Source organism: Vigna radiata, chromosome 4 (genome assembly GCF_000741045.1).
Source record: "Vigna radiata var. radiata cultivar VC1973A chromosome 4, Vradiata_ver6, whole genome shotgun sequence".
Taxonomy (NCBI): Eukaryota; Viridiplantae; Streptophyta; class Magnoliopsida; order Fabales; family Fabaceae; genus Vigna; species Vigna radiata.
This window is the reverse complement of record NC_028354.1, coordinates 11,862,500-11,889,747: the sequence shown is the minus strand read 5'-3', so window position 1 is coordinate 11,889,747 and position 27,248 is coordinate 11,862,500. Positions and strand designations below refer to the sequence as shown.

At 33.5% G+C, this 27,248-nt stretch overlaps 1 protein-coding gene across 1 annotated transcript; it reads right to left on the bottom strand.

The window, feature by feature from the left end:
- Positions 1-14,206: 14,206 nt before the first annotated feature.
- Positions 14,207-17,748, bottom strand: LOC106759236 (receptor-like protein kinase FERONIA). The gene has a single exon (XM_014642309.2). It carries the CDS (start codon positions 17,197-17,199, stop codon positions 14,497-14,499), a length of 2,703 nt encoding a protein of 900 aa, XP_014497795.1. The 5' UTR covers positions 17,200-17,748; the 3' UTR covers positions 14,207-14,496.
- Positions 17,749-27,248: the final 9,500 nt, after the last annotated feature.

Below are 27,248 nucleotides of genomic sequence, written 5' to 3'. Positions count from 1 at the left end.
CATAAGATGAGACTAGGGACTCTTTAGCTTAAGTAGTTGAGCCTATGGTGGAGTATGAGATGGAACTTGTGATGGAGTCTATGATGGAACATATGGTGGAACCTATATGGACCTGTGATGACGCATGTAGTAGATATACAACTTGTTGCTCACTCAATATGAGTCAATCATGGATAATCATGATAATATTTGTGTTGTGAATGAATTATTTTTTTCAAGAATCTAGATGGTAACGTGCAACTATAATTTGATTCTTGGACTGATATCTTCTTTGGAGGATGTCACTCCAATTGTGAGTAGTTTACCGGAATTATAACAATTAAATTCAACTCATGATAGTTCAACAACACTTTCTAATCCCTTAACATCTAAGAAAGCTATTTTTTAAGAAAGCTATTTTTTAAAAGAAATTAAAAATAGCTTCTGAATAGGTTAATATGAGTTATAAGAAAAAATAATCTAATATTAAAGAGGATAATAAATAAGTTCAAGTTACAAGAAAATTTTATTAGGGTAAGAAAAAAGATTAACATTAAATTCTTTAAAAACTAAAGACGTTTTTTGAAATGTGAAAAAATTGACTAATGTTACTTTTTTAATATAATAAGGAATTTGAGTTTTTCTTTATATATGAAATTCAACGTGTGGAATGATTTTCATAAAAGAAATCATAATTTCTTTTCATAATAGTATTTATTTTAGTTGTGTGGACAATTTAATTTTATCATGTTTTTTTAATAAAAAATTTGTATATTACTTTTTGAATAAAATTTTCATAACAGCAATAATGTATACCATAAATAAAGAAACAAATGTAAATGACAAAGAGATTACTAAAAAAGAAAAAAATTATAAAATTTCGTGACGAAAAGTATCATTTGTCATTTGTTTATCTTTCATTTAGCTAATAATAAAACAATTTACTAAAGACAATAAATAATAAAGTAATTTATAAAAAGAAAAAATATATATATACATATATAAGTTTTTCAATCCAAAATAATAATACTATTTTATTTTTAAAATAAAAAAATATAATTACTAAATAAATATTATATAAAATTATTTATTAGTAATTATTTTTTTAAATACTAATAAGCTATAAAAAAGAAAAAAAAAATGTGTTGCCTTTTACTATACCATTAAAAGTAAGTATCAAAATGATTTTTTTTGAGAAAATGTTTTTTTTTCTGTTATATAAATAAAAGCAAGTAAAAATGAATCTCTTTAATTTTACTTACTCGAAGATTTTGATTAAAATAATTAAATCTTCACTCATGATATTTATTTTTTTAATAGATAATAGAAGGATGGATCGTATATAATAAAGTTATGTTTTTATTGGTGTGAATATTTTGTATATTAACACTTATTTCTTTTACTAAGTCTTATGTTGTTCTATCTAAAAGACATTATTACTTTTATATGCAAGTTACTTTGGTTATCATAATACACAACAATCGTTTATTGTTTATGTCGAGTTGATTCATTAGCATTTGATTTTTCATAACTTATTTATACTTAAAGGACACATTTAAGATGTAGCTTTTACTTTCCATATCTTCGTATCAAGACTTTATCAATCAACAATTCAATAACTTCTCTTTTTATATATGCTTTTTAATATTTTTTTAACTATTAACACATATGTATAATACATTATCTTACTATCTTTAGTACTTCACCATAGTTCTTCATAAAATTCATATTCATATTAATATATTTACCTAAAGTTCACTAATTTACACTTTCAATAGATTAATTTGTCTCTCTCTCTTGGATTTTCTATAAATAACCATATAAAAAAAATATTACATTCATTTAATTTTTTAACTAAAATTTAAGACAGTATGATACGTTAAAATATATGATATGCCAAATTGAAATTATTAGGTGAAGAATTTAAAATTATCTTTGTAATTTATATATATATATATATATATATATATATATATATATATATATATATATATATATATATATATATATATATATATATATTCCACCCAAATCACCACTACTCGGTTAATTATATACTCTTGGAAACACTTGCATTTTGATAAACATAATACCATAAAGATTTAGGATAAGATTATTTAAATGAAAATTTTTTCTTCTTATATTTAACATAAGAACTCTAAAAAAAAGTTTGAGATATTACCTAAATATTAAAGTAAAATATATTTATTAAAGGATAATAATTTGGAGTACCGTGTTAGAAATTGTAGTTATATTTGGGATTATGATATGTAAACAATTTTTTTAACAATTTTTTATAATAGACTATGTATCATTATTTTATTGGTTTGTGTTTCAGTAGTGATTTTATGGGACCAAGAGACTAACCTGGTTGATGCGTCTTTGGGTTGTCTGTGTTGTTCGCTTTCATATGATCTGGACTGTTCGCTTATTCTTCAATGGGGCCGCTCCTTGACGCTCAAGTTAGGTGTATTGTGGAGCCTTAGCTCTTAAGAAAGTGATTTTATTATCACTGGGGAATATTTCTGAGTGTGAGTGAAACGTAGGTCGAAAGTGTCTAACTTTTAACCTTGAACCTATATTTATAATTATCATAAGCTCAATAAAATATAAACATTTATATTAAACGGTTTACCTTAAAATTTGGTTGGTTGCTCATAAACGGCTTTATAAATATTATTATATCTTGATATTCTTGATTTGTTGGACTATTAGCTCAATAACATTTTGAATGTTAGCCTAATAATGGTGGCCCAACATCATTTATCGTGGTTTAATGGTGCATAACAAGCGTTATACTTGATTGACTTTTAACGAGCGTTGACCCTAGTTTAACCTGGTTGATTGGCACTGCTACAGTGGATAGATTAGTTGGTCTTGGATGCTAATCGTTATATCATACTACACAGTTTGTATATTTGAAACGGATCAATCATAAACTATCACGTAAGTATTATAAAAAATTGTAAAAAATAATTGTTGAAAAAATATTTTATGTGAATGTTGTGCACCATCCAGACACACGTCTCGATCAGAGGAGTTCTAAGAACATTTAAAGGCACGAAGTCAACGGTATGAACAGAGTGAGCAATCTTGTTATGGTAATTTTTGTTTTCTAATGTTTGTCTTCGAACTTCATGCTTCAAACCACATACACCTACCATTACTTTCTTATTTTTTCTTTTTGACTTTTTATTTATTTAAATCCTTTTGCTATTTGCCTTAGAAGGCACGATTACGTAAGGCCTTTTTCTTTCATTAATTTAGAGTTAAGGGTTCTGAATTATTCATGTATAATAAAAGTGAAAAAATCGTGCTAGTTCTTCAAAGTATGGAAGATGCATAGCACGTGTAATTAGGGTATTCTTCTTCGGCCTTTTTCTTTTTGCAACTCCTTATTACTAACGACACACCCTTTTTAAAAATATTGCAGTTTGCATGTCACCACCGTTGCACTATCACTACTACACTTACATTCTCCGGTGCAGAGGAAGAAAAATAAGAGAGAATTCGATTCTCAAAACTTATTTTGAAATACATTTTATACGAAAATCTTATTCTTTAAATTCTGTTTCAGAATTTCTTTTACAAAAGTTATTTTTTTAAATTTCAAAAAACATATTTATAACACGCACAAAGCGTGATAGCAGGGTGAGGAAAGAAGCGGTAATGGTTACACAAAGTAACCACGTGTCAAGCAGAGAGGATGACAGCATATTGAGGAGAGGAACACGTGTTAAGAGAAAGAATACAAAATGGGGGGATTTCATTGGGGATTGATGAAGCTTGTGGTATGGACCCCTCCTCTCTGCATCTACCTATTTCTCTCTGAATATTCGCCTCTGTTCTTCGATTGCACACTCTTCTAAATTTCCTCCATATTTTCCTATTTNAGGAATGGCCTACGTCTGTGTGCAGAGTTCTCCATACTATTTTACTATCACCCTTTATTTTAGTGCCTCTTGATGCTTGTACTGAGACACCATCTTTGAATAATAAAAGCCATTATACACTGCGTTTGTCTCTATTTCTTATTGCACTGTTACATTGGTGCTTTCATTGTCTTCCATGGCTGAGAACACAAGATTGAAAGAACTCCAAACTGAGATCCGCACGACGAATGATGATCTGCGTCGTCTAACAGCAACGGTGGAAAAGTTGCAGAACACGATAGATGAAAGGAATCGTAATCAGGATTCCACGATGGATGAAATCAAACTCGTCTTACAACAACTATTGCAAAATTCCACTCAGACAATTGGAAGTCCTTCGAACTCAAATTCCACATTTAGGGTTCCTCCACTAAATTCTCTGAACCCGGTCAAGGACATATCTCTCGGGTTTCCGCACTTCGATGGCTCCGCCCCCGTTTTAGAATGGATTTTCAAAGCAGATAAGTTTTTCAACTACCACAACACACATGATGCTGAGCGTGTTGAAATAGCTTCTATGCATTTTGAGAGAGATGTGGTGTCATGGTTCCAAATGTTGCAGAAGGTTGAAGCAGTCACAACTTGGACAACGTTGACGCGTGCTTTGGAATCTCAATTTGGGCCCTCCCCCTTTGATTGTCCCATGGCAGAAATGTTTAAGCTGCAACAACAAGGATCGGTATCAGATTACTATATGAAATTTATGTTGCTTGCAAATAGATGTGCAGGTTTAACTGAGGAAGCTATTTTAAATTGCTTCATGAGTGGTTTACATGTTGATATTAGAAGAGATGTGATTGCCTTCACTCCAACAACCCTTTTACGAGCAATAGCATTAGCTAAACTGTATGAAGAGAAATACATGCCCGGTGCCACACCTACTCCTACTTCTGCAATTCGATATGCAAATTCTCCAAAAGTCACAACTGCATGGAGTCTCAACACCACAAGGAACATCCTACCAGCAACCAAATCATCCTTACCCCCGTTGTTACCTAACCCATCAGGACCATCATTCAGAAACACAACTGTCAAAAGAATAAGCCCAGCAGAAATGCAATTAAGAAGAGAAAAGGGTTTATGTTATTTCTGTGATGAGAAATTCTCTTTTAATCACAAGTGCCCAAACAAACAATGTTTTGTCCTCTAATTGGGGGAGGATGACTCAGATAATGTGGAATCAGAGACTGCGTTACATGACGACACAGACGCAACTATACAAGAGGATCATCACCTATCTTTGAATGCCTTGAAATGTGGTTTTGGAATAGGGACAATTAGGTTTGTTGCACATATTGGCACCATGCCAGTAAAAGTATTGATTGATGGAGGCAGCTCTGATGATTTTTTATAACCTAGGGTGGCGAAATTTTTTAAACTTCCAGTGGTGAAGACACCTTTGTTCAAAGTAATGGTCGGAAATGGGAATTACATGGAATCGGAGGGCTTAATACAAAATTTGACATTAATAGCACAAGGCAGTGTTTTCACATTACCTGTGTTTCTCTTGCCAATATCTGGTGCTGACCTTATCCTTGGAGCAAATTGGTTGAAGACAATTGGCCCTCACTTAGCAGATTACAACTCTCTGCAAATCAAGTTTTTGCAAGATGGTCATTTTACCACTTTACAAGGAGATAAAGAAATGATACTAGAAACCGCACAACTGCATCACATAAGGAGACTGATTGACACTAAGACTTTAGCTGAGATATATAGTTTACAGATGGTACACCAAGACACTCACAACTTTCCTCTCTTAGAACTGCCCGACGACATGGAGCCAGATTTGGTGATTTTACTTCAAAATTACAGCATGGTCTTTAGCCAACCCGATGGACTACCCCCACCACGGAGTCATGATCACTCTATTCCTTTGTTAGAAGGATCAAATCCAGTTAAAGTGAAGCCTTATAGATATCCACACAGTCAAAAAGAAGAAATTGAAAAATTGGTGGAAGGCATGTTAAAAGAGGGTATTATACAGCCAAGCAACAGTCCTTTTTCATCTTCAATTCTTTTAGTCAAGAAGAAAGATGGTACATGGAGGGTCTGTACCGGCTATAGAGCCTTGAATGCTATAACAATTAAGGACAGCTTTCCAATTCCAACGATGGATGAACTTATTGATGAGTTGTACGGAGCTTGCTATTTCTTTAAGCTGGATTTAAGGTCAGGCTACCACCAAATTTTATTGAAACCAGAGGACAGACATAAAACGACATTTAGAACTCATCAAGGATTATATGAATGGTTGGTTATGCCATTTGGGTTGTCCAATGCACTAGGAACATTTCAAAGTCTCATGAATCAAATCTTTAAGGGTGTATTGAGAAGATTTGTTTTGGTTTTCTTTGATGATATATTGGTCTACAGTTCAAGTTGGAAAGACCATCTACACCATCTGGAAGTTGTGCTAAAGATACTCAAACAAAATCAATTATTTGCTTAGTTCTCTAAATGCAGTTTTGGAGTGCAGTAGATAGGGTATCTGGGTCATACTCTGGCAGGAAATGGAATAACTATGGAGACTGAAAAGGTAGAGGCAGTAAAAAACTGGCTGAAACCGACAACCCTCAAGCAGTTGAGAGGATTTTTAGGCTTAACTGGGTACTATAGGAGATTTGTAAAAAACTATGCCCAAATTGTTGCACCATTGACCGATCTCTTAAAGAAAGATTCATTTAAGTGGAGTGAAGCAACCCATAAAGCTTTTGAAGAATTGAAGTTCGCCCTTACCACTGCTCCTGTTTTAGCAATTCCAAATTTTGCTGAACCATTTGTACTGGAAACTGATGCCTCAGGGTTGGGTATAGGAGCTGTTTTGAGTCAAAATAAGCATCATATTGCTTATTTCTCAAAGAAGTTGTCCGTGAGAATGCAGAAGCAATCAACATATACAAGGGAATTTTATGCTATAACTGAATCATTGTCTAAATTCAGGCACTATTTACTTGGTCACAAGTTCATTATTAAAACAGATCAGAAGAGCTTGAAGGAATTGCTTGAACAGATGTTACAAACCCCTGAACAACAACAATGGCTCCCTAAATTTATAGGGTTTGATTTCACCATACAATATTCCCCAGGAAAGGAGAATATCCCTGTTGATGCGTTATCTCGGAGTTTCTCTATGGCATGGTCAGAACCTCTAAATAGTTGGTTGAAAGCAATAGCAGAAGCCACCAGAAAAGATGAACAATTGATGAAAATTTTCAACGAGTGTATGAACAACTACGGAAAGAAAGGTGACTATGCAGTCCAGCATGATGTTTTGACTTGGAAAGGGAGAATTATGCTGCCAACTAATGCAGAGGTGATAAATCAGATCATAGAAGAATTCCATGGCACAAGAGTGGGAGGTCACGCGGGTACTACAAGAACTATGGCCCGACTGAGTACTCAATTCTTTTGGCCTAAGATGAGAGACGATATACGGAAGTTTGTGAAGGAATGCACGATTTGCCAAGAAGCTAAGGTAAACCAGTCATTACCTGCTGGATTACTGCAGCCACTACCTATTCCAAATCTGATTTGGGAGGACATTGCCATGGACTTCATCACCAGCTTACTAATTTCGCACGGTTATTCCAATATCATGGTGATCATCGATAGATTATCAAAGTTTGCACACTTCATTTCTTTAAAACAAGGATTCAATACCAAAATTGTAGCTGAAGCATTCATTCAAAATATTGTCAAACTCTATGGATTTCCAAAATCCATTGTGTCAGATCGTGATAGGGTCTTCATAAGCAACTTTTGGAAGTTCTTGTTCAAATATCAAGGCACGACCTTAGCCATGAGTTCCGCCTATCATCCGCAATCGGATGGTCAAACGGAAAACTTAAACAAGACTTTGGAAATGTATCTCAGATGTTTTGTCTTTGATCATCCTAAGAAATGGCTAGAGATGCTTCCTTGGGCACAATTCTGGTATAATTCATCTTTCCATCATAGTATTGGTATGTCTCCCTACCAAGCTGTCTACGGAAAATTACCACCAAACATAATCAAGTATGAGCACAATGTTACTGATCCTGTAGATCTACAAGAGGTCTTAAAGAACCGTGATGCATTATTGACCAAATTAAAGGCTAAACTCCAGCATTCTCAAAATTATATGAAAGGACAAGCGGATAAGAAGAGAAAAGATGTTTTCTTGGAGGTGGGGGATCTTGCTTTAGTAAAGCTACAACCTTATAGGCAGCAGTCCGTGATTTTAAGAAAGAATCAGAATTTGAGCTTACGGTACTTTGGCCCTTTTGAAGTTCTTGCAAGGATTGGTAAGGTAGCTTATAGACTTCTCCTCCTAGAGTCAGCCAAAATACATCCAGTGTTCCACATTTCAGTGCTTAAGAAATTTCACGGAGATTCTAACCAGCCATATTTTCCATTACCGCTTACTACAAATGAATTTGGACCAATACTGCAACCTTATCAAATTTTGGATAAAAGAGTGGTGATCATAAATGGAAGAGAAGTAGATGAAGTGTTGATCCAATGGGATTCTCATCGGGAGGCAGACAACTCCTGGGAAAACATAGAAGAATTCAAGAAAGCCTATCCTCAGTTCAACCTTGAGGACAAGGTTGCTATTCAAGAACGGGGTATTATAACACGCACAAAGCGTGACAGCAAGGTGAGGAAAGAAGCGGTAGTGGTTACACAAAATAACCACGTGTCAAGCAGAGAGGATGACAGCATATTGAGGAGAGGAACACGTGTTAAGAGAAAGAATACAAAAGGGGGGATTTCATTGGGGATTGATGAAGCTTGTGCTATGGACCCCTCCTCTCTGCATCTACCTATTTCTCTCTGAATATTCGCCTCTGTTCTTCGATTGCACACTCTTCTAAATTTCCTCCATATTTTCCTATTTNAGGAATGGCCTACGTCTGTGTGCAGAGTTCTCCATACTATTTTACTATCACCCTTTATTTTAGTGCCTCTTGATGCTTGTACTGAGACACCATCTTTGAATAATAAAAGCCATTATACACTGCGTTTGTCTCTATTTCTTATTGCATTGTTACAATATTCCAAAAAAACTTGTAAAATCACTTTGAAAATGACCCAAATATAGTTAAAAATTATGAAATGTAGGAAATAAAAGCCTCTTCGTCGTTGTCTTGGTCCTCCCTACGCTTTTCTCGTGCTCCATATATTGTTGTCATGTGTGACTGGTTCAAACTACAAAGTTTCTTAAATTAGTATTCCCAATTGGACATTGAATGATTACGTAAACTTCTTCCACTATGAGATCATTGAATTTCATGACATTGTTAATGCTGAATTTGTTAGTGTTATTAAATGTTATACAATGTACTTTCAGTTATGAGTGATTCTTTATTGTACATTTTTTCACACATTTCTTTATTTGTAGTTGTTTGTCCCCATTATCCATGACGGTCATTGGTGGTCATACGTCATGAAGATTCCATCAATGGAAATGTTTGCATTGGATTCTGTTGGCCACAATAGAAAAGAACATAAAAAGATTGACACTGTAATTGTAAATGTTGTAATTGATTTGTACTTTGTATTCCTAAATTGATTGAGTAATTTTGAAATTAAAGTTAAGTTTGATATTTTGCAAGCCAATAATCTTGAATTCTTTTTTGGGCATTTGTTGAATAGTTACGAAAAAAACAAAACACGTGCACACTCCAATCCAACTGAACTCGTAAATATTTAATATTCTTCACTTAGATTATGATATTTGTTAGTTTCATTGAACTACCATTCCATTATTTGAATATTGGACTTTGTTTGATGTAGATATGATTGTGGAATTATTGTTTTGAAATTTATGGAGTTGTGGGATAGTGTTGAGAAATACGAAGGCAAAACAATGTCCAATTACACTAGTGTAAGTTATAAAAATATCAATTCAGTTCAACAACCTTGGAAACTTTGTTATCCGTGTATTGTACATTGAGTTGGACTTCACAAAATGATGACAAAACGAAACCTGCAAAAGATAAATCAAGCAACATTGACATCAAAAGTAATAAAAAAAACCATAACAAATCATTCTCTTTCATTAACAATTACATAGGAAACATATACCTGCAAAAGGTAAGCACATCCACAAAGATGAAATTGGCTTCTGGTTGTTTCATTCTTCATTGTTGTTGAAGCACTAGACAAACTTTCAACAAAGTACTCAAAAACTAAATTGTCCCTCTTGTAGTTACCCACACACCTCAACTCCAAAACAAAGTAAAAAAGAATTGGAAACACTAATCCACTATGATTGAAAAGCAAGAACTCAGATATCCCAACCAATATATACAAGCTGCAAAAATGTTCTATTGGAAAATTTTCATGTTCCTCTAACAAAAATTGATACACCATGTTAACATGTACTTTCCCATCAGGAAAGTAGTTCCTACACACACTTTGATGGCCAACGTTATTTAAATCTATCGGTTCACTAACAATAGGCAACCCTAACGACAAACATACATCAAATTCATTAAATTCAATAATTTTGTGCCAAAAAAAACCCACCCATGTAATCTACCCATCTACCGCATAACTCACCCAACAAATTCCTATCTATCTTAATACAATCTAGCAACAATAAAAACTAAGAAAAAACAGTGTTCTCAATCAAAGCCTTTTGTTCAAAGGTCAGCCTTTCGTTCAAAGCACCTAACAATTTTGTCTTGCAAGAGTGTTTAAAAACTAATTGCATACAAAAACATGGTATCTATTTAAATATATAAAAACGAAAAATCTATGCAAATCTAATACAACCCCACATACCTTCTTCTTGCTATCAGAACATTCAGTGTGTAGACCAAGTTCCTCCATTACACTACACCAAAAAAAGTAAAAACAATATCTCAATAACACTCATAGCAGAAGCACCCCAAATGGTCAAAAAAAATTAAAAAATAACTCAAGAAATATATCATCACTATTTGGCTACAAAATTCGCGATTTATGTTTCTCATGGTTTACGCAACACAAAAAAATTAGAATGAACATCATACAACACAACAATCCCTAAATGATAACAAAATTAAAAAAAAAAAACAACTCATACCCACTAAACAAAAGCAAAGGAGTCGCGAAACGAAGGGAACAACACCGTAACAACAGAGCTTTCGGTGGCCTGGGCTGCTTCAGAACGACGAAACAACGCCAAAAAGTGCGCCGGTGAACGGCCAACCGCGGCGGATCAGATGAACGGTGGAAAGTCACTCAAACGAAATATTTCTACAAGCCACGCTACTGTTGTGGTGCTCCTTCTCTCAAGGGTTTTCTTAATTCCAAATGTATGTTCTGATTTTCAATTCGAAAAGTCAAACCCGCCACTTCAAACCCCTGCAGCACTTCATTTACACGTCATTTCGTTTTTTTTATTTGACAAATGGACCACTCAAAACACGACATGTGTTCGTGTCAAAAGTTTGTCATTTTTTTTGTGTCAAAGTATCATTATCCATAAATTTTATCATCTTCAAATAATCCAAAATACATGTAAGAGAGCAAATATTCACATATTAACGGTAATCATGATAAATCTTGTTAATTATATTATATCACGATACTGTTATCATAATTTGCTGTAAAATATTATATTATTATTATTATTTATTTGAGATAAGAATTTATTTTACTGATATTATTTGATATCACATTACATGTTTTATGATATGAACCTAAAGTACAAAAGTCCTACAAATATATTTGATGTTCTTTAGGAATACACACTCACTCTTATACTCATTATCTCTTATTCACAAAATCTCCACTCTCTTGTTTATTTGAGCGTTGAACGTCTTTTGCTAGCGAATTTTATTGTATTTTCCGATCCACAAAAATACATATCAAGATTTCTTTAACCACCCATATTTTAAACATGTCCAAAGATTCACATTCAAGATTCCAATAAAAACATTTTTGGATAACAATTATTTATAATAATTTAGTAAAAACAACTCAATATATCAAGACACAAGTTAATAAAAAATAAAAATATTCATGAATGATTAAAATGATGATTTAGGTTTCATTTACACTTAAAAAAAATTTAAATTAATTAATCAGCTTAATCCATTTTGAACGGTCAAAAACGATCATGCGAACCTATTTTTTTTTTACATATACTTATAAATAAATATTTATTCATATAAATATTTTCTAAACCATTAATTAATTATGGATTAAATATGTTTTTAGTCCCTATACTTTGGGGCGATTTTGGTTTTAGTCTCTCTTTCAAACTAAGGTACAATTTAGTCCTTCAACTTTAGAAAACTCTGGTTTTAGTCCTTTTTACCATATTCTTTTAACTTTATTTGTTGTTTCAAGCACGTTTCATTATAGCATTTGTATTGTCTACACTGTTTGACACATTTTTGTTTCAATGTTAACTGAAAAACGTGTTTGAAACAACAAATAAAGTTAAAAAAATTTGGTAAAAAGGACAAAAACCAGAGTTTTCGAAAGTTGAAGGACTAAATTGTACTTTAGTTTGAAAGAGGGACTAAAACCAAAATCGCCCCAAAATATAGGGACTAAAAACACATTTAACCCATTAATTATTTAATAATTGAAATCTAGTAAGTCTTAATGATTTAAATTATAATAATATCACATATTTACAAAAATATAATATAAAAAATATTTAATTATTTAATTATTTTAATTTTAATTTTAATTTTAAAAAATAAAACGAATCAGTGGATTAGGAACTGACTAACCTATCTCCGACGGGTGTTACTCCCTCCACCTCCTCAAGTGGATCCTGCACCTCCCCACTATTTTAATTTATTTCAAAAATATTTTACACCTCTCCATTATTTTCTTTTATTCCAAAAATACCATGCACCTCTCCACTATCCTTATCAATCTTTCTCTCTCTCTTTCTACGTTAATGGAGCATTTACATGGCTCATGAAACATTTACATGATTGAAATTTGAACTTATGATATATTTTCTTAAATAAGTTTGATTCAATCTTATTTTGGCTGTTGAATATTTTTTCTTTTCAAATTACTTAATAAATGGTAAAATTTTGTTCTAAATTTCTAAAAAAATGTTTATACATATGTGTTTTTTTTACATATAATATCTATAATTTTTAACATTCTATTATGTTTTAACTCACCGACATGTTTGACTTAAATAACTTGAATAAAATATTTAATTTATTAGATAAATAATATAAAAATATTATTAAATACTTAAAATATAAAAAAAATTATTTGTTAAAGATTTAGAGTTTATTTAGTTCTTTCGTATTATAAGTTAATATATAATAATAATAATGTATCATTATTTACTATTAATATTATTATGTTTATTATTTTGTATTTATATTTAACTTTTAATTTTATAAAATAAAAATGGTAAAAATACTAATATTGAAGTTTCCTTTTAATTTTATATTTTGTAATATATCAGAAATTTAAATCTAAATCATGTAAATACTCCATTAATATAAAGAAATAAAAGAGAAAAATTGTTAAAGATAGTGAAGAGATATAAAGTATTTTTGAAACAAAAAAATAGTAGAAAAATATAAAATATTTTTGAAATAAATTAAAATAGTAAAAAGATACATATCAAGTGGAAGTGGAGGAAGCAACACCTATTTCCCGACTCGTCAATCTGACAAATTAGACAAGCTAAGCCGAAACCGACTTGTGAACTGAAAATTCCAAACCATCCGTTGTGATGGATTGGCGGACTGGCCCGTGGACACATCCCATTGTTTAACAGCTCTAATGTATAAGAAGAGAGAAATAGAAAAATAGAATTATTTTTTTTTTTAATAGAAGGTATGAAAGAGATGGTGGTGGAATTTGGTGCAAGTGTCACATCATGGATGATAATGGTCCGTTTCCTCGTTCTGTCTTGCTCTGTTTCTAATTTAAAGACCCCACAGGTGTCACTAAGATGGAGTCATGCATACAAAGCAAACGTTGAAAAATGTTATTCCCTCTGTAAGTCCTTCACACGTTGTCCCTGTTGAACATATTTCAGGAACGACTGTATGATATTTAAAGTTCTTTCATGGTTAGTATTATCCATAAAATTCTTTTAATACTGATATATTTAGATAGATAATGATTATTGTTATCAATAATCCATTGATCATGATCATGATAATGCGCTTGCTTGGTTTATGAGATAAAATAATCAACACATTGCATAGTAACTTGACCTGTATGATGTTCGTACTATCATAATGTAGTCCTACAAACCAGTAGTTAATCCTGAGTTTGTTTACAATTTGAGGAATTTATCTTATAACATAAACAAAGTAGTTCAATTAAGAAAGTGGAGAAAGGAACACCTAATCTTTGTTCTGCCCGTTGGGAAGAGAGTGAGGGTTTCAAAAAATTCAGATATAACATGTTCGCTCTTCTTCAATCTTTACATAACATGGTCACAAATTACAACTTACATAATCATAATAAATTAGAAACAACCATAGAAATTAATAGAAATATTAGGAAAATGAATAACGAGTACCATTCAAATTTGGTGAACGCCGATTGCACTACAGAATTTGAGTGGTTGATTCTGTATGTAGTGAGAGTGCTGTTACTACCAAACTTTTTAACGCCCTTTTGGATTCATGATCTGGGAGAACACAGCACTTGGGGTTAACCCATCAGAGTCTTCACTAGCCAAGCTTCTACCTCCAATGCTCATTGAAATGCCACTGCTTCTGGAATCAGTCACATTACCATCATAACCCCCCATNGCATCAGAGTCTTTCTTTCCTTTAGAATCTGTATACGTGGGCTCCTCTTCATTGTGAATGTCGCCAAAGCCGTTGCCACTTTCCTCTGCACTTTCTTGCAGCTGCAAAGCAAATTCAAGGTTCCACAAGACATCACCCATGGATGGCCTTTCAATACCCTGGTCAGCCACGCACTTCATCGCNGTCTCNGCAAACTTCTTGAANCATTCTGGAGCTATCTTGCCTTTTAGATATGGATCAATGATTTGNTCAAGAATGCCTTTCAGGTAGCAATGAGCTGCCCACTCAGCNAGACTCACTTGCTCCTTAGCAAGGGCTGGGTTCAAAGCTGGACGAGCACANAATATCTCAAAGAGAACCACCCCAAATGANTAAACATCAGATTTGTCAGTTAGTTGCTGCCTCCTGAAGTATTCTGGATCCAAGTACCCAAAGCTACCCTTTACCACAGTACTTACATGGGTATTATCCAATGTTGGACCTGTTTTTGACAATCCAAAATCAGAAACCTTGGCCACCCACTTCTCGTCCAGTAAAATGTTTGTTGTCTTCACATCACGGTGGATGATTGTGTGTTTAGCACCAGTGTGTAAATAGTGTAAACCCCGAGCAGCTCCAATGCATATCTCAAGCCTTTGTTTCCATGGAAGTGGAGGTTTCTGGGTCTTGTACAAATGCTCCCTGAGTGTTCCATAGGCCATATGATCATAAACGAGGATCATTTCAGTGTTTTCTTCACAGTATCCAATAAGAGAAACAAGGTGGCGGTGACGAAGTTTAGAGAGCATTTCAATCTCAGTTTGGAACTCATGCACCCCCTGCTCAGATAGTGGATTCCCACGTTTAATTGCAACTTTGGTTGTTCCACCATCAATTTCTCCCTTGTAAACCTTACCGAATCCTCCAACACCAAGAAGCAAAGCCTCATCAAAGTTGTTTGTGGCAGACTTGATTTCAGCAAATGAGAAATGACGGCAAAGGTTTGATGGGAGAGAGGAAGCATAACTTCCTGTTGTGTTGGTCTTGGCAGAAGCTGCAGAGTGTGAAGTACCACCATAAAGAGAAAGTGGAAGCCAGCCAGATGGCCCTTCACTTGCACCAGAATCCTTTCCTTGCCTACGGCAACGCGAAGAAGAAAAAGCAAATAGCCCAATAACAAGTACTGCAACAACACCTCCAACAACACCTCCTGCAATTATACCTGTATGATTCTTTGATTTACCATGATTATGTGCTCTAGCTGTTGACGGGTCAATTATATCTTGCACAGGGGGAGGAATAGGATTTGTCCCTGCCAGATTTCCAGCACTATCATTAATTTTGAATATCTCCACTCCATTCAATATGGCATCATAATACATGGGCTTGTCTTTTGTATTTGGATGCAATGCAAGCCACAGGTCCTGCCGTGGTTCTCCAGCATCGGGAATAAATACAACATAATCTTTATGCACAGGCACCCCATTAGAATGTGAAAGGCCAAAATCTTTTGCCCAGGCAATAACATCAGCCTGGGTAACTGTTTGATTATTGAGGAATATATCAAATACTCTTTGATTAATCTTGGTTATTTTTGATGATACCTCAGCAAAATGAAGTCTCACTAGATAGGAAAACCCAGAATCAATGTTGAAGATCCAAGTCAAGTTGTAATTCATGTTGATCGTCATATCCGGGCCCATTGATCTGGCCGTAGTGTAGACATCAAGTGGAGCAATATAGCTTGGTGTGCCCGGAGGATACTCAAACTTCACATTTGAATCAGCAGGCTCTGTAACTCCAAATGCAGCACCAAATAGGAAGGGAACATCATCAGACCATGACCTAAACATGCCAGTATCACGGGAGGGAGAGATATCATTCCCACCCACATTCAACCTATAAACATTCTCAAGTGCAGTGCTGTTATCAATAGTGTAAGCAGTATTTGTACCCACTATCATGGTAGTTCCATCAGTAGAAGTATAAATATCAGGCATGGACACAACCTCGATCCCATTAACAAACGCGTAAGCATTGGATGCGTTGGTAGAAGGAGTGAAAGTCACATTCAAGGTCTTCCCATCTACATGGATGGCAAATTCCTTCAAAATGTAGGCATAATTCAAAGCCAGGGTGGTCTGAGCAACACTAAAGTTCCTAAGAAGCGTGTATGAATTCGCCGTCACCGCAAAGAGGGCATCAGATGCATTGAGATTGGAGTAAGAAGCCGNGTAAAANTGCAGCCGGAGGAACTTCCAACCGGAAGCCACCGGGAAAGCATAGGTAAACGGCGCGTGGAACACACGTGCTGTCATGTAGGGCACCTGGGGGACGGCAGGNTCTTGAGTTGCNGCCTNCGATACGGTGGTGGATTTTTCCGAAGAGGAACCAAACTTGGAACCAACATCAGTGGTCCATTCACGGCCATCGGTATCAGTACTAGATGGAGGACCTCCACAATCCAGCAGGATATTATCTGCAGGCTTAAAATTCTGCGCTACAACAAGCTCAATAGCCAATACCAACCACACGAACAATGGAACACAAACACAGTACCGATCCATGCTCCACATCACGACACAAAATTCCAAACCCAAACTCAAAGTGCTTTGTTTTCTACCATACAATTGCCAACACCTCTTGCAGGGAATTACAATTCACACATACCCATAATTTAAAAACAATCAAAGACCACAAATTCGATGCGAAGATCTTATATTTTAGGAACCCAGATCAGGAAAGGGAAATGGGGTGGTGGGTTATGATCAGATCAGCTTGGACCCAGATTTTCCAAAACCGGTAAAATCCAGAGGAGGAGGATAATGATGAACTAGGTTTTCAGTGAATAACAGGTTGAACAATGAAAGATGTGGGATAATCACTATTAAGGGTGAGGATGGTTTGAACATTAAAGAAAACTGAAATTTGAGAAAGAAGGTATTTTACCTTGTGTCATGGGAAGAGGAGCTGAAAAGCAACTCGGTGAGTCAAAGCGAGACGATCCCGAGTCTTGAGGGTTTGAATGGAATGGATTTGGCAGTTGCTTGCAGCTAGAAAGAGTAGAGAGAAAACGGTGGAAGAGGGAAATGGAGTGAGAAGGTGCCACACGTACTAAAAACTAAACATTTCACAAACAAAACTGAAATTAATTAATAAATCTATAACTTTATTCACTTTATTTATTATTTAAATAATAGTGTGCACTAAGAATTTTATATTATCCTATATAAAAAATTAAATAAAAATAAAATATTTAGTATTTTGAAAGAATTACATTCGTTCTTATATATAAAATTATTTGATTAATTTATATTCATGAAAAATATTCAATTTAATTAGTAACATCAACATTGAATTTGTTGATAGTTTTTGTGCTGTTTTCTAAATAAAATTTAAAATAATAAGGATACATCATCTATTTTTCACTTAGGTCTTGTTCACTTGAGTGGATTTGAGGGAGAGTAATTGAGTGGATTTGAGAGGATTTGAAGGTAATTTTTTTTTTGTTTATTTGAGTGAATTTGGAGGTAAATGAGTATGAATTTAGAAGTAAATTCTTTTAATCTACCATATAAATTAAATCCTACACTAATTCTCACAAACTTTATTTCCAAATTCAGTCTCTTTAACCTCTAAATTCACTCAAATAAACAGCAAAAAAAATTACCTTCAAATCCTCTCAAATCCACTCAATTACTCTCTCTCAAATCCACTCAAATGAACAAGGCCTTAATTTTCCTTTATCTAAGTAATTCTTCTGTGAAAACCCATCATCTTTCAGTTCTCTTCCAGAAATTTGCTTTTATGGTATTTATATTTATCAACCACGAATGATAAATATTTAAAATATTTGAATTAAAATAATTAATATAATATAGATACATTGAATGCTCACATTATGAAGGTGTTCTTGAAGATTCAGAATGATTATTGTCTAAGATTTTTATTTTTTTTTAGAAGAGACAGCCATATTAATTTCTGTAAAAATATTTTATCCGTAATTCAATTAGTTAAAACAATTATGCACTAAGTATTATTAATGCACCTGATTTTGTGTGTGTTATGTTTGATTAAAATTTAAATTTTGTACGATGACATATCTATAATTATTTTTTGATAGTCTTTAACACACTAGTTATTAAGAGAAAACTGTAATTTTATGAAAAGAAAACCTTCCTTTTAAGTCTATCTATGTTTTTACGTTTAAGTTATACTCATTCAAACATCAATGAAAATAAAATTCCAAAAAAATTTTTATTGATTGATTTTAAAATGCAGTTCTTTCTGAATTGGAACATTTGTACGATAGAAGGAACGTGCTTGGCTGTTTGGGTGTGGAAGAAAATAGAAATGGAAAAGCGGTGATGATTGGATGACAGATAAGTTGTGCAGTATGAAAAGATGGAAATGACAAACAGACCGCAACCTTCCAACCCCCAAAACGCGCTTTCCTTTATGCTTAATTAATTGCTAACTATTATTAGTTTAAAAATCAGTTTAAATTTTATTTCTTTTACATTTAAGATATCTTTTAAAAACAAAATTATGTAAAACTCTATACTCTAAAACTAACAATACCATACTTTATATAAATAATATATTAGATTATTGGTTAAAATTGTATTTCATTATAGATTGTATTTTCTAAAATGCAATTTATCTTTTAAAGTGTACATTTATTGCCAACAAAAACTTGAAAAATATATTTTGAATCATCTTATTTAAGTATCTAAATGCTGAAAGAAAAAATTTCGTTATTTTAATACAACTTTTTTGACACATTTTTGACACACACGTGTCAAGCTACCATTGGTTGGATTATTTTATTTATTTTTTTCAAAGTCTGGGCACCAAAATGAAAAGAGTTTGAAAAATTTTCCTTTCCAAATATACCCTTTGCCTGATTTTGTCTCAGATTTCGTTCTCTCTCTCACATTTTGTTGTCTCCTGCGTCGTTCTCCCTCTGCTTCCTCTGTTTGACGGTTGGTTAGTGGTTCTCTGTTCTCGGTGATTGGTGGAGATGGGAAGTCCCGAACAAAAGCTTCGTTGGAGCAAGGTAAATGCGTTGTTGGGTCTGATATGATTTTGGGTTTGGGTTCTTGGGTTCTTGCGATGTTGCGTTCTTGTTGTCGGTTTTCGTTGATGTTGTGGTTAGGGTATTTGGTTTTTGGTTAGGGTATTCGGTTCTTGGTTCTTAGTTTTTGGGTTTTTTTGTTATTTCCTTTTGTGTTTACATTTGTTTTATTTTTGGTTGAGCAGTTGATGGTTCGTCATTATTTTTCAACGATGTATATGTGCACTTTGAACGAGTACTTGACGGATGAGCAATGGTTCGTCATTATTTCTCAGACCGAACATGGTGGAATGTTGCAGAACACACCAGATGTAATGTGCAACACCGAACCACAATTGAACACCTATGTGAGGATGGGAAGAAGAATGCGTTATAAGAGCCAAGCCTTGAGGACACCATACACAGGAATTGTAGGACCTAGAAAGAAAAANTAGTGATTATTGTATGGTATTTTGAATANGACAAGAACTTGATGTTGAATAGGANAAGAACTTGATGTTGTAATTAAACCTATATCTTGCAATATATAGTAGATGAATGTTTGGTTGCATGTATTTATGTTATTGAAGTGGTTTATATTTTGATTTGGTATCCATTTTAAATTTTGAAGAATCCATTTTTTGGAAGTGATAATGTCAGTGATATAATGAATTTGACTAAATTGGTGAAGACGATGGTGCTAAATTGTGTGTTGTAATTGTTTACTATTGTGTTGTAATTTCAATTTTTAACAACCTGTTGAACATAATGAGGCACCAATGAAAACATAAGGGACCACAGCTGAAGTTCTGCCATGTCTGGTGCAAAAAACTACATTGTAATCGATTACAAGGGATTGTAAACGATTACGCGTGTCTGAATTGGATTCTGCACATCATGTTGAACTGAAGGAGCCACCAGTGAACACGTGGGGGTCCACTGGTGAATAGCAGTGTCTTTTGACCCAAGTTCAGTTGTTTTAGTTGTAATTTTATGTTCTTTAATGAGGAATGACTGCATCTTAATGTTTTGGGTCCCCCAAGATGGAGGACGGACCACCTATTGAGAGATTATAGTGTTAAGTGAAGTTCTGCCATGTCTGGTGCAAAAAACTGCATTGTAATCGATTACAAGGGGTTGCAAACGATTATGCATGTCTGAATTGGATTTTGCACATCCTGTTGAACTGAAGGAGCCACCAGTGAACACGTGGGGGACCACTGGTGAATAGCAGTGTCTTTTGACCCAAGTCCAGTTGTTTTAGTTGTAATTTTATGTTCTTTAGTAAGGAATGGCTGCATCTTAATGTTTTGGGTCCCCCAAGATGGAGGTGGGGACCACCCATTGAGAGATTATAGTGTTAAGTGAAGTTCTACCATGTCTGGTGCAAAAGACTGCATTGTAATCGATTACAAGGGGTTGTAAATGATTACGCGTGTCTGAATTGGATTCTGCACATCCTGTTGAATTGAAGGAGCCACCAGTGAACACGTGGGGGACCACTGGTGAATAACAGTGTGTTTTGACCCAAGTCCAGTTGTTTTAGTTGTAATTTTTTGTTCTTTAGTGAGGAATTGCTGCATCTTAATGTTTTGGGTCCCCCAAGATGGAGGTGGGGACCACCCATTGAGAGATTATAGTGTTAAGTGAAGTTTTGCCATGTTTGGTGCAAAAAAACTGCATTGTAATCGTTTACAAGGGGTTGTAATCGATTACACGTGTCTGAACTGGATTCTGCACATCCTGTTGAACTGAAGGAGCCACCAGTGAACACGTGGGGGACCACTGGTGAATAGCAGTGTGTTTTGAACGTTGTATGTGATTATCTAGTGTTTTACTGTCCATTAAGTACGACTTTATTTCACTACTTAAGATTTTGTCAAATATAATACAGGAAACATTAGTTGTTCAATGTCATGGACCATTGTACGTTGACGCTGTTCATTGGTTGTGTTTCCTTTCGGAACTCACACTCCCTCTTCATTCTGCACATAACTAAAGGAGGACACAAACTCATATCTTATTCTTTGTTCATTGTCATGGACCACTCTATGTTGACGCCATTGCAATTGCACATATTTCATACAAATAAATCAATGGTAGTGGATTAGGGTTCACAAAACACAAAAAAATAAAGACAACAAAAATAGACTAGTGTTCAAGAAGCGAGACAATGAGAAAGAGAGCAACAACACGAAAGACACCCAAACCCAAAACGAAACAAAGCCACAACACTAAACAAACCCAAAATGAGAAAAGAACTTAAGTGAAAACGCGAAAGACACCCAAACCCAAAACGAAACAGAGCCACAACGCCAAACAAACCCAAAACGAGAAAGAGAGTTTACCGATACACAATGATTGCAAAAGACCTCTTTTGGTTGCCTTTGGATGAGACGACGCGTTAAGGAGCAATGTGAGAGATGAAGCGAATGGAGAAAGGAGGAGGCGAATGAAGAGAGGAGGAGGCGAATGGAGAGAGGAAAAGGCCAATAGAGTGAGGAGGCGACAAACCCAAGCCAAATTGAACGAAGGACAAAAATGAAACCGCGAAAATTAAATTCCATACATTTTGTTTTCCATAATTACCCTCCGGATCATTTAAAAAAGAGTTGAGTTTCTTCACCCAAACAACCAACCGAACGAGACCATGTGGCGTGTGTCAAAAGTGTGTTAAATGAAGGGTGTCAACGAAACATTTTCCAAAAAAAAATTAGTATCACAACCATGGTTATCAAACTCGCGAGTTAACTCGGACGAGTTTGCGTTTTTACTTATAGTTATCGAGTTAACTCGATAGTAAACTCGGTGGACTCATTAGCAGACTCGATAAAATCATATAAAATCGCGATTTTGTCACGATTTAACGAGTTTAAAAAAGGGAAATCGCGTTTAAAAAAGAGAAAAACGAACAAAGAAGATTTCTGATTTGGTTCTTCGTTGTGCTTCGCCCTACCATTGTCTGCGTAGTCGCCGTTTGTAGCGGTCGTGGTCTCGTCGTCGTGCTCCGGTGGTCTGGTTCGTACTCACCGTCGTAGTCGGCGTCATGTTTTGTGGTCTTCATTCGTCTGGCTCGTTGTTTTCCGTCCACCTTATTCGTGGTGGCATCTTGTTCGCCGTCGTATTCGTCAACTTGTTGTAGGTCTTGTGTGACGTCATTGGGTGATGGTGGTTTGAGTAAAATTTTTTTATTTCAAAAGCTTTTGAGTTATGCTTTTAACGGAGAGTGAATTATAAGAATGATTCAAAAGCTCTAATCTGTACTAAAAACTTTTTACTTTAAAATATTTTGTCTTTAATTTGATTAAGAAAAGACATTTGATTTGACTATTCCCTGCTATTGCCGCTATTACTTATTATAAAATCTGTGATCTGAGTAAATTTTATTCAAGAACGTTAATTGTGATACATTATTATAATATTTTATTATATTAATGGTATTAGATTTTATTGTACTATTATTATAATATATTGTTATTATACAAATATCTGATTTTATAATAAAAACCATGATCATAATATTTTATTATATTAACGGTATTTGTAATATTGTAGTTGGAAACTAAAATTAGGAATAATTTAAAATAGGTTTAGAAATAAATCAAATTTAATTAATAGTTGTCTAAATTATCTTATTTATTAAAAAATAAAAATAAAAATAATTTAACTATTTTTTTAATTATTTTATTGTAATATTTGAATTAATATTTTTTATAAAAAAGTAAACTCTTACGATTTTACTATTGAAATTTATGAAACTCTCATGAGTTTACGTAGACAACCTTCATACACTCCAAATAGTTCTAATACACTCTTGTCTTTAATAGATATACCACCTGTCAACAAGAATTTAATGAATACGTTTACTTATTCTTATATTAATAGAGTAATGTGATGCGATAGGATTTTTTAATGATTCATGATTAAAAATGGTATATTAACATTTAATATATAGTTAGAAAAAGAATAAAATTGATAAATTTATAAGTTATGATAAAATGAAAGAGATAAAGAATGTTGTGGCAAATGTTGGAGACGTTTTTTACACCCCAGTATTTTCGTTGTCCACCTTACAAAGTGAGTAAAATATCAAATTGCTCCTAGAGAAGGCTGTATCTACTTTCTTAGCTATATAATAGAAGAAGGGTGATTGAGGTATTTTAAATTTTATGGCATTGTGCATGGAAGTTATGGGAGTGTAAAAAGAAATACCTTAACATATGCACAAGGAAAGTGTGCATTCTTTGCACAATTTACCTCCTCCACCCCTACAATTTCTTTGCACACGAACAAATATTCAAAATGAATATTTTACGTCTATTCGTCCTTCTCTCTACACCGACTGCAACAACCACAATATGACATTGATGGTGTGATATAGTAGTGAAGATGGTACTTCATAGATAAAAAATTGAAATGTGAAACACTCGTTTAATTCATTAAAACACATCTACATTTTGAAAATACCTTACTAATTAATCATCTATTTACTTATAAATATAGTGGATACAACGTAAGACTCCTAAACACTTTACAACCAATCACCTCTTCACGTTAAATTTAGGTTTAAATGCTTATTTTGTCTCCATGTTAAAAGGTGAATTTTTGGTTAGTATCCGGCTTTAAAAATGCATCTATTAAGTTTTAAAGTTGTTAAAAATTCTATGAATGAAGTCTTCTCCGTTAAATTGACAACAATGACGTTAACTCTATCTCACGTGGAGTACTTTTTCTCCTCTCTCCTCTCCTTTTCGTGTACCAGCCAACTTTTTCTCTCTTCTTCCTCTTCTCTGTCTTCTCTCTCCTCATTCCGCTTTCCAACCTTTGCTTCAACCGTTGAATCTGCATATGAGAGATGGAATTTGCAGTTGTAGAGAATCTTAGATTAAGAGGATACGTGGTAGCCATGCCTTACCCTAGCCAAGGACATGTAAACTTCATGATCAACCTCTGCAACCTGCTTGCTTCACTTCAAACTTCTATTCTCATCACCATTGTCGTCACACAAGAGTGGCTTGGCTTAATCGCCTCCCACCCAAAGCACACCAACATTTGCTTCACCACCATCCCCAACCTTATCCCTCTCCAATCTCATATTGCCTCCGATATCATTGCTTTCTTCCAAGCTGCCGTCACCAACCTCCAACCTTCAATATTTGATTAGAGTTAACTTGACCAAAAGTTAACTTAAATAAATATTTGGCCTGGACGAGCTCGTTTAGACCTTCGACTTTATATTAACTCATCCCTGCATTTAGACTTAACTCGACTCATCTCAACTTTCAGCTTAGATTAACTTGTCTCAACTTTCAGTTTAGGCTAAATCAGCTTAACATTCGGTCTTGTCTGACTTGATAGACTCGTTTCGACCTTTAACCTAGGTTAATTTGATTCAATCTTTGACTTGACTCGACCTTCTATCCAAGGCGACTCTTCACGACATTTGACCCAAGTCGACTCGCCTTCACCTTTGATGTAAACTGGGTTATCTTAACCTTCAGCTTGGATCGACTAGACTCAACCTTCCGAACTGATTCAACTCAACCTTCTACTTGGGTGAACTCATCCTAACCTTCGTCTTAGATTGACTTGTCTTGACCTTTAGTCCATGTTGTCTCATCTTAACCTTTGATCCAAGTCAACTTGGCTCGACCTTCAACTAAAACTAACTTAACTCAACCTTCTACATTGGTCTACTTGTTTCGACCTTCAACTTTGACTAAATTTTCATAATAATAGATACGAAACAACTCATTAAAACATTCGGCATGGACCCACTAGTCTTAACTGATTCACCTCAACCTTTGGTCTGATCTAACTCGTTTCAACTTTAGGTTTAACATAATTTGTCTTGATCTTCAGCCTTGGCCAACTCGTCTTGACCTTTGCTATAAGTTGGTCCTTTTTATAAATTTAAAGACTTATATTGACTTTTAACCTGAAAAACTCGTCTTGACTTTTAGCCTTAGTCTTGATTCATATTCAAATTGATTGGGCTGAATCTTTTATAGTCGACCTTGGTGTTCATAAAGTAAAAATACAGTAAAAAAGAAGTTGAATTTAAAATAAATCATGGGTAAATTTTCTATTTTATTCATTTAACATGCTTTACACATCTTTTTAAATTTTATTTTCTCTCTAATTGTTCTATTCAAACAAATTTTATTAGGAAGAATTTTAAAATCTTTCAAATAAATAAATTATTCTTATAAACCAAAGTTAATCTAAATGAGAATATCTATAGAAACCAATCACAATCATTCGATCTTCATGTTTAGTTATAATATTAGAAAATTAAGTTGGTTTTCACTAAAAGGCATAAAGGCCGAGAATCGAGTTAACCAAAATTGTGATTGGGAATGATTCTTCTATCCATCTCCTTTCTCAAGAATCTTTTTTATACTTTAAAAACATTACATCATGATTGAAGGTGTTTGGTTAAGCTTTTGATAATAACTTGTGTCTCTTATTTTATGTTTGGTGCCATTTTCTATTTGTAAACCTCCTTTCATATAATATATTCATTAATTGTCTTTTTAATCTAAAAATTTCCTCATGTGGAAATACATGATCTAATATCTTCATTTTAAAATAAATACAAATTATTAACAAATTTAATGCTGCTAAGTAAACTAATTCATGCTTTTCATTATAAAAATAACAGTTAAGGTATTAAAAAATTGAGATGATTACGGGTATGAAAGTTTATTATAAAATCAGTAATATATATATATATATATATATATATATATATATATATATATATATATATATATATAATTGAATCAAACTCTTATGACATATTTCATATCAGCCTAAACAATTTAACGTTGGTTTTCATTATTGTTGTTATTTTCATATAAAAAACTTGAATTTGCTTTTCTGATCTGGGCATTGGTTCTTTGGTTTTGTTGTGAAGCAAAAGGCAGAGTGTGTAATAAACAAGGATTTTTATTAGAATCGTATCCCTTTCTTGCACCACAGACTACTTACACTTCAACCTTCACAACTGCAATAGCTGATTAAATATGGAAAAATAAATAAATTATGCCTCTTATTTATAAAAAAATATAAAATAATTTATGTAGTTTTAAAGATTAAGTTAGGAGAAGAATGAAGAATTTCCGAAAAATGAAGTAAAATATAGACAATAGTTAATAAATATGTGAGATTAAAATAATTAACATGAAATACAAATTTACAAATAATTCGATATAAATTGGACATTAAGAAGTAAAACGTGTAGCAAGCTTGATTTTACAGCCTAAATATAGTTTTTATATTCTAATGATAAATTAATAATATATTTAAAAAGTAGATTAATTAATTTATAGATTTTGGTATTTTAAAATTTTTTTAAAATTTTTTAAATATCACTACTTTATAGGTTTATCTGAATTTATTTTTAAAATTGTAAAAATAAAAAAGTTATTAAATTTTTTTTTCTTAATTTATTCCTACCTTTTGAAGTAAAAATATGGAAACGGAGATTAAGAAGGCGGAAGACAGTAGAACAATTAATTGGATTTAGGAGATTCCAACGGAAATATAGGTTATGATGAGTACTTG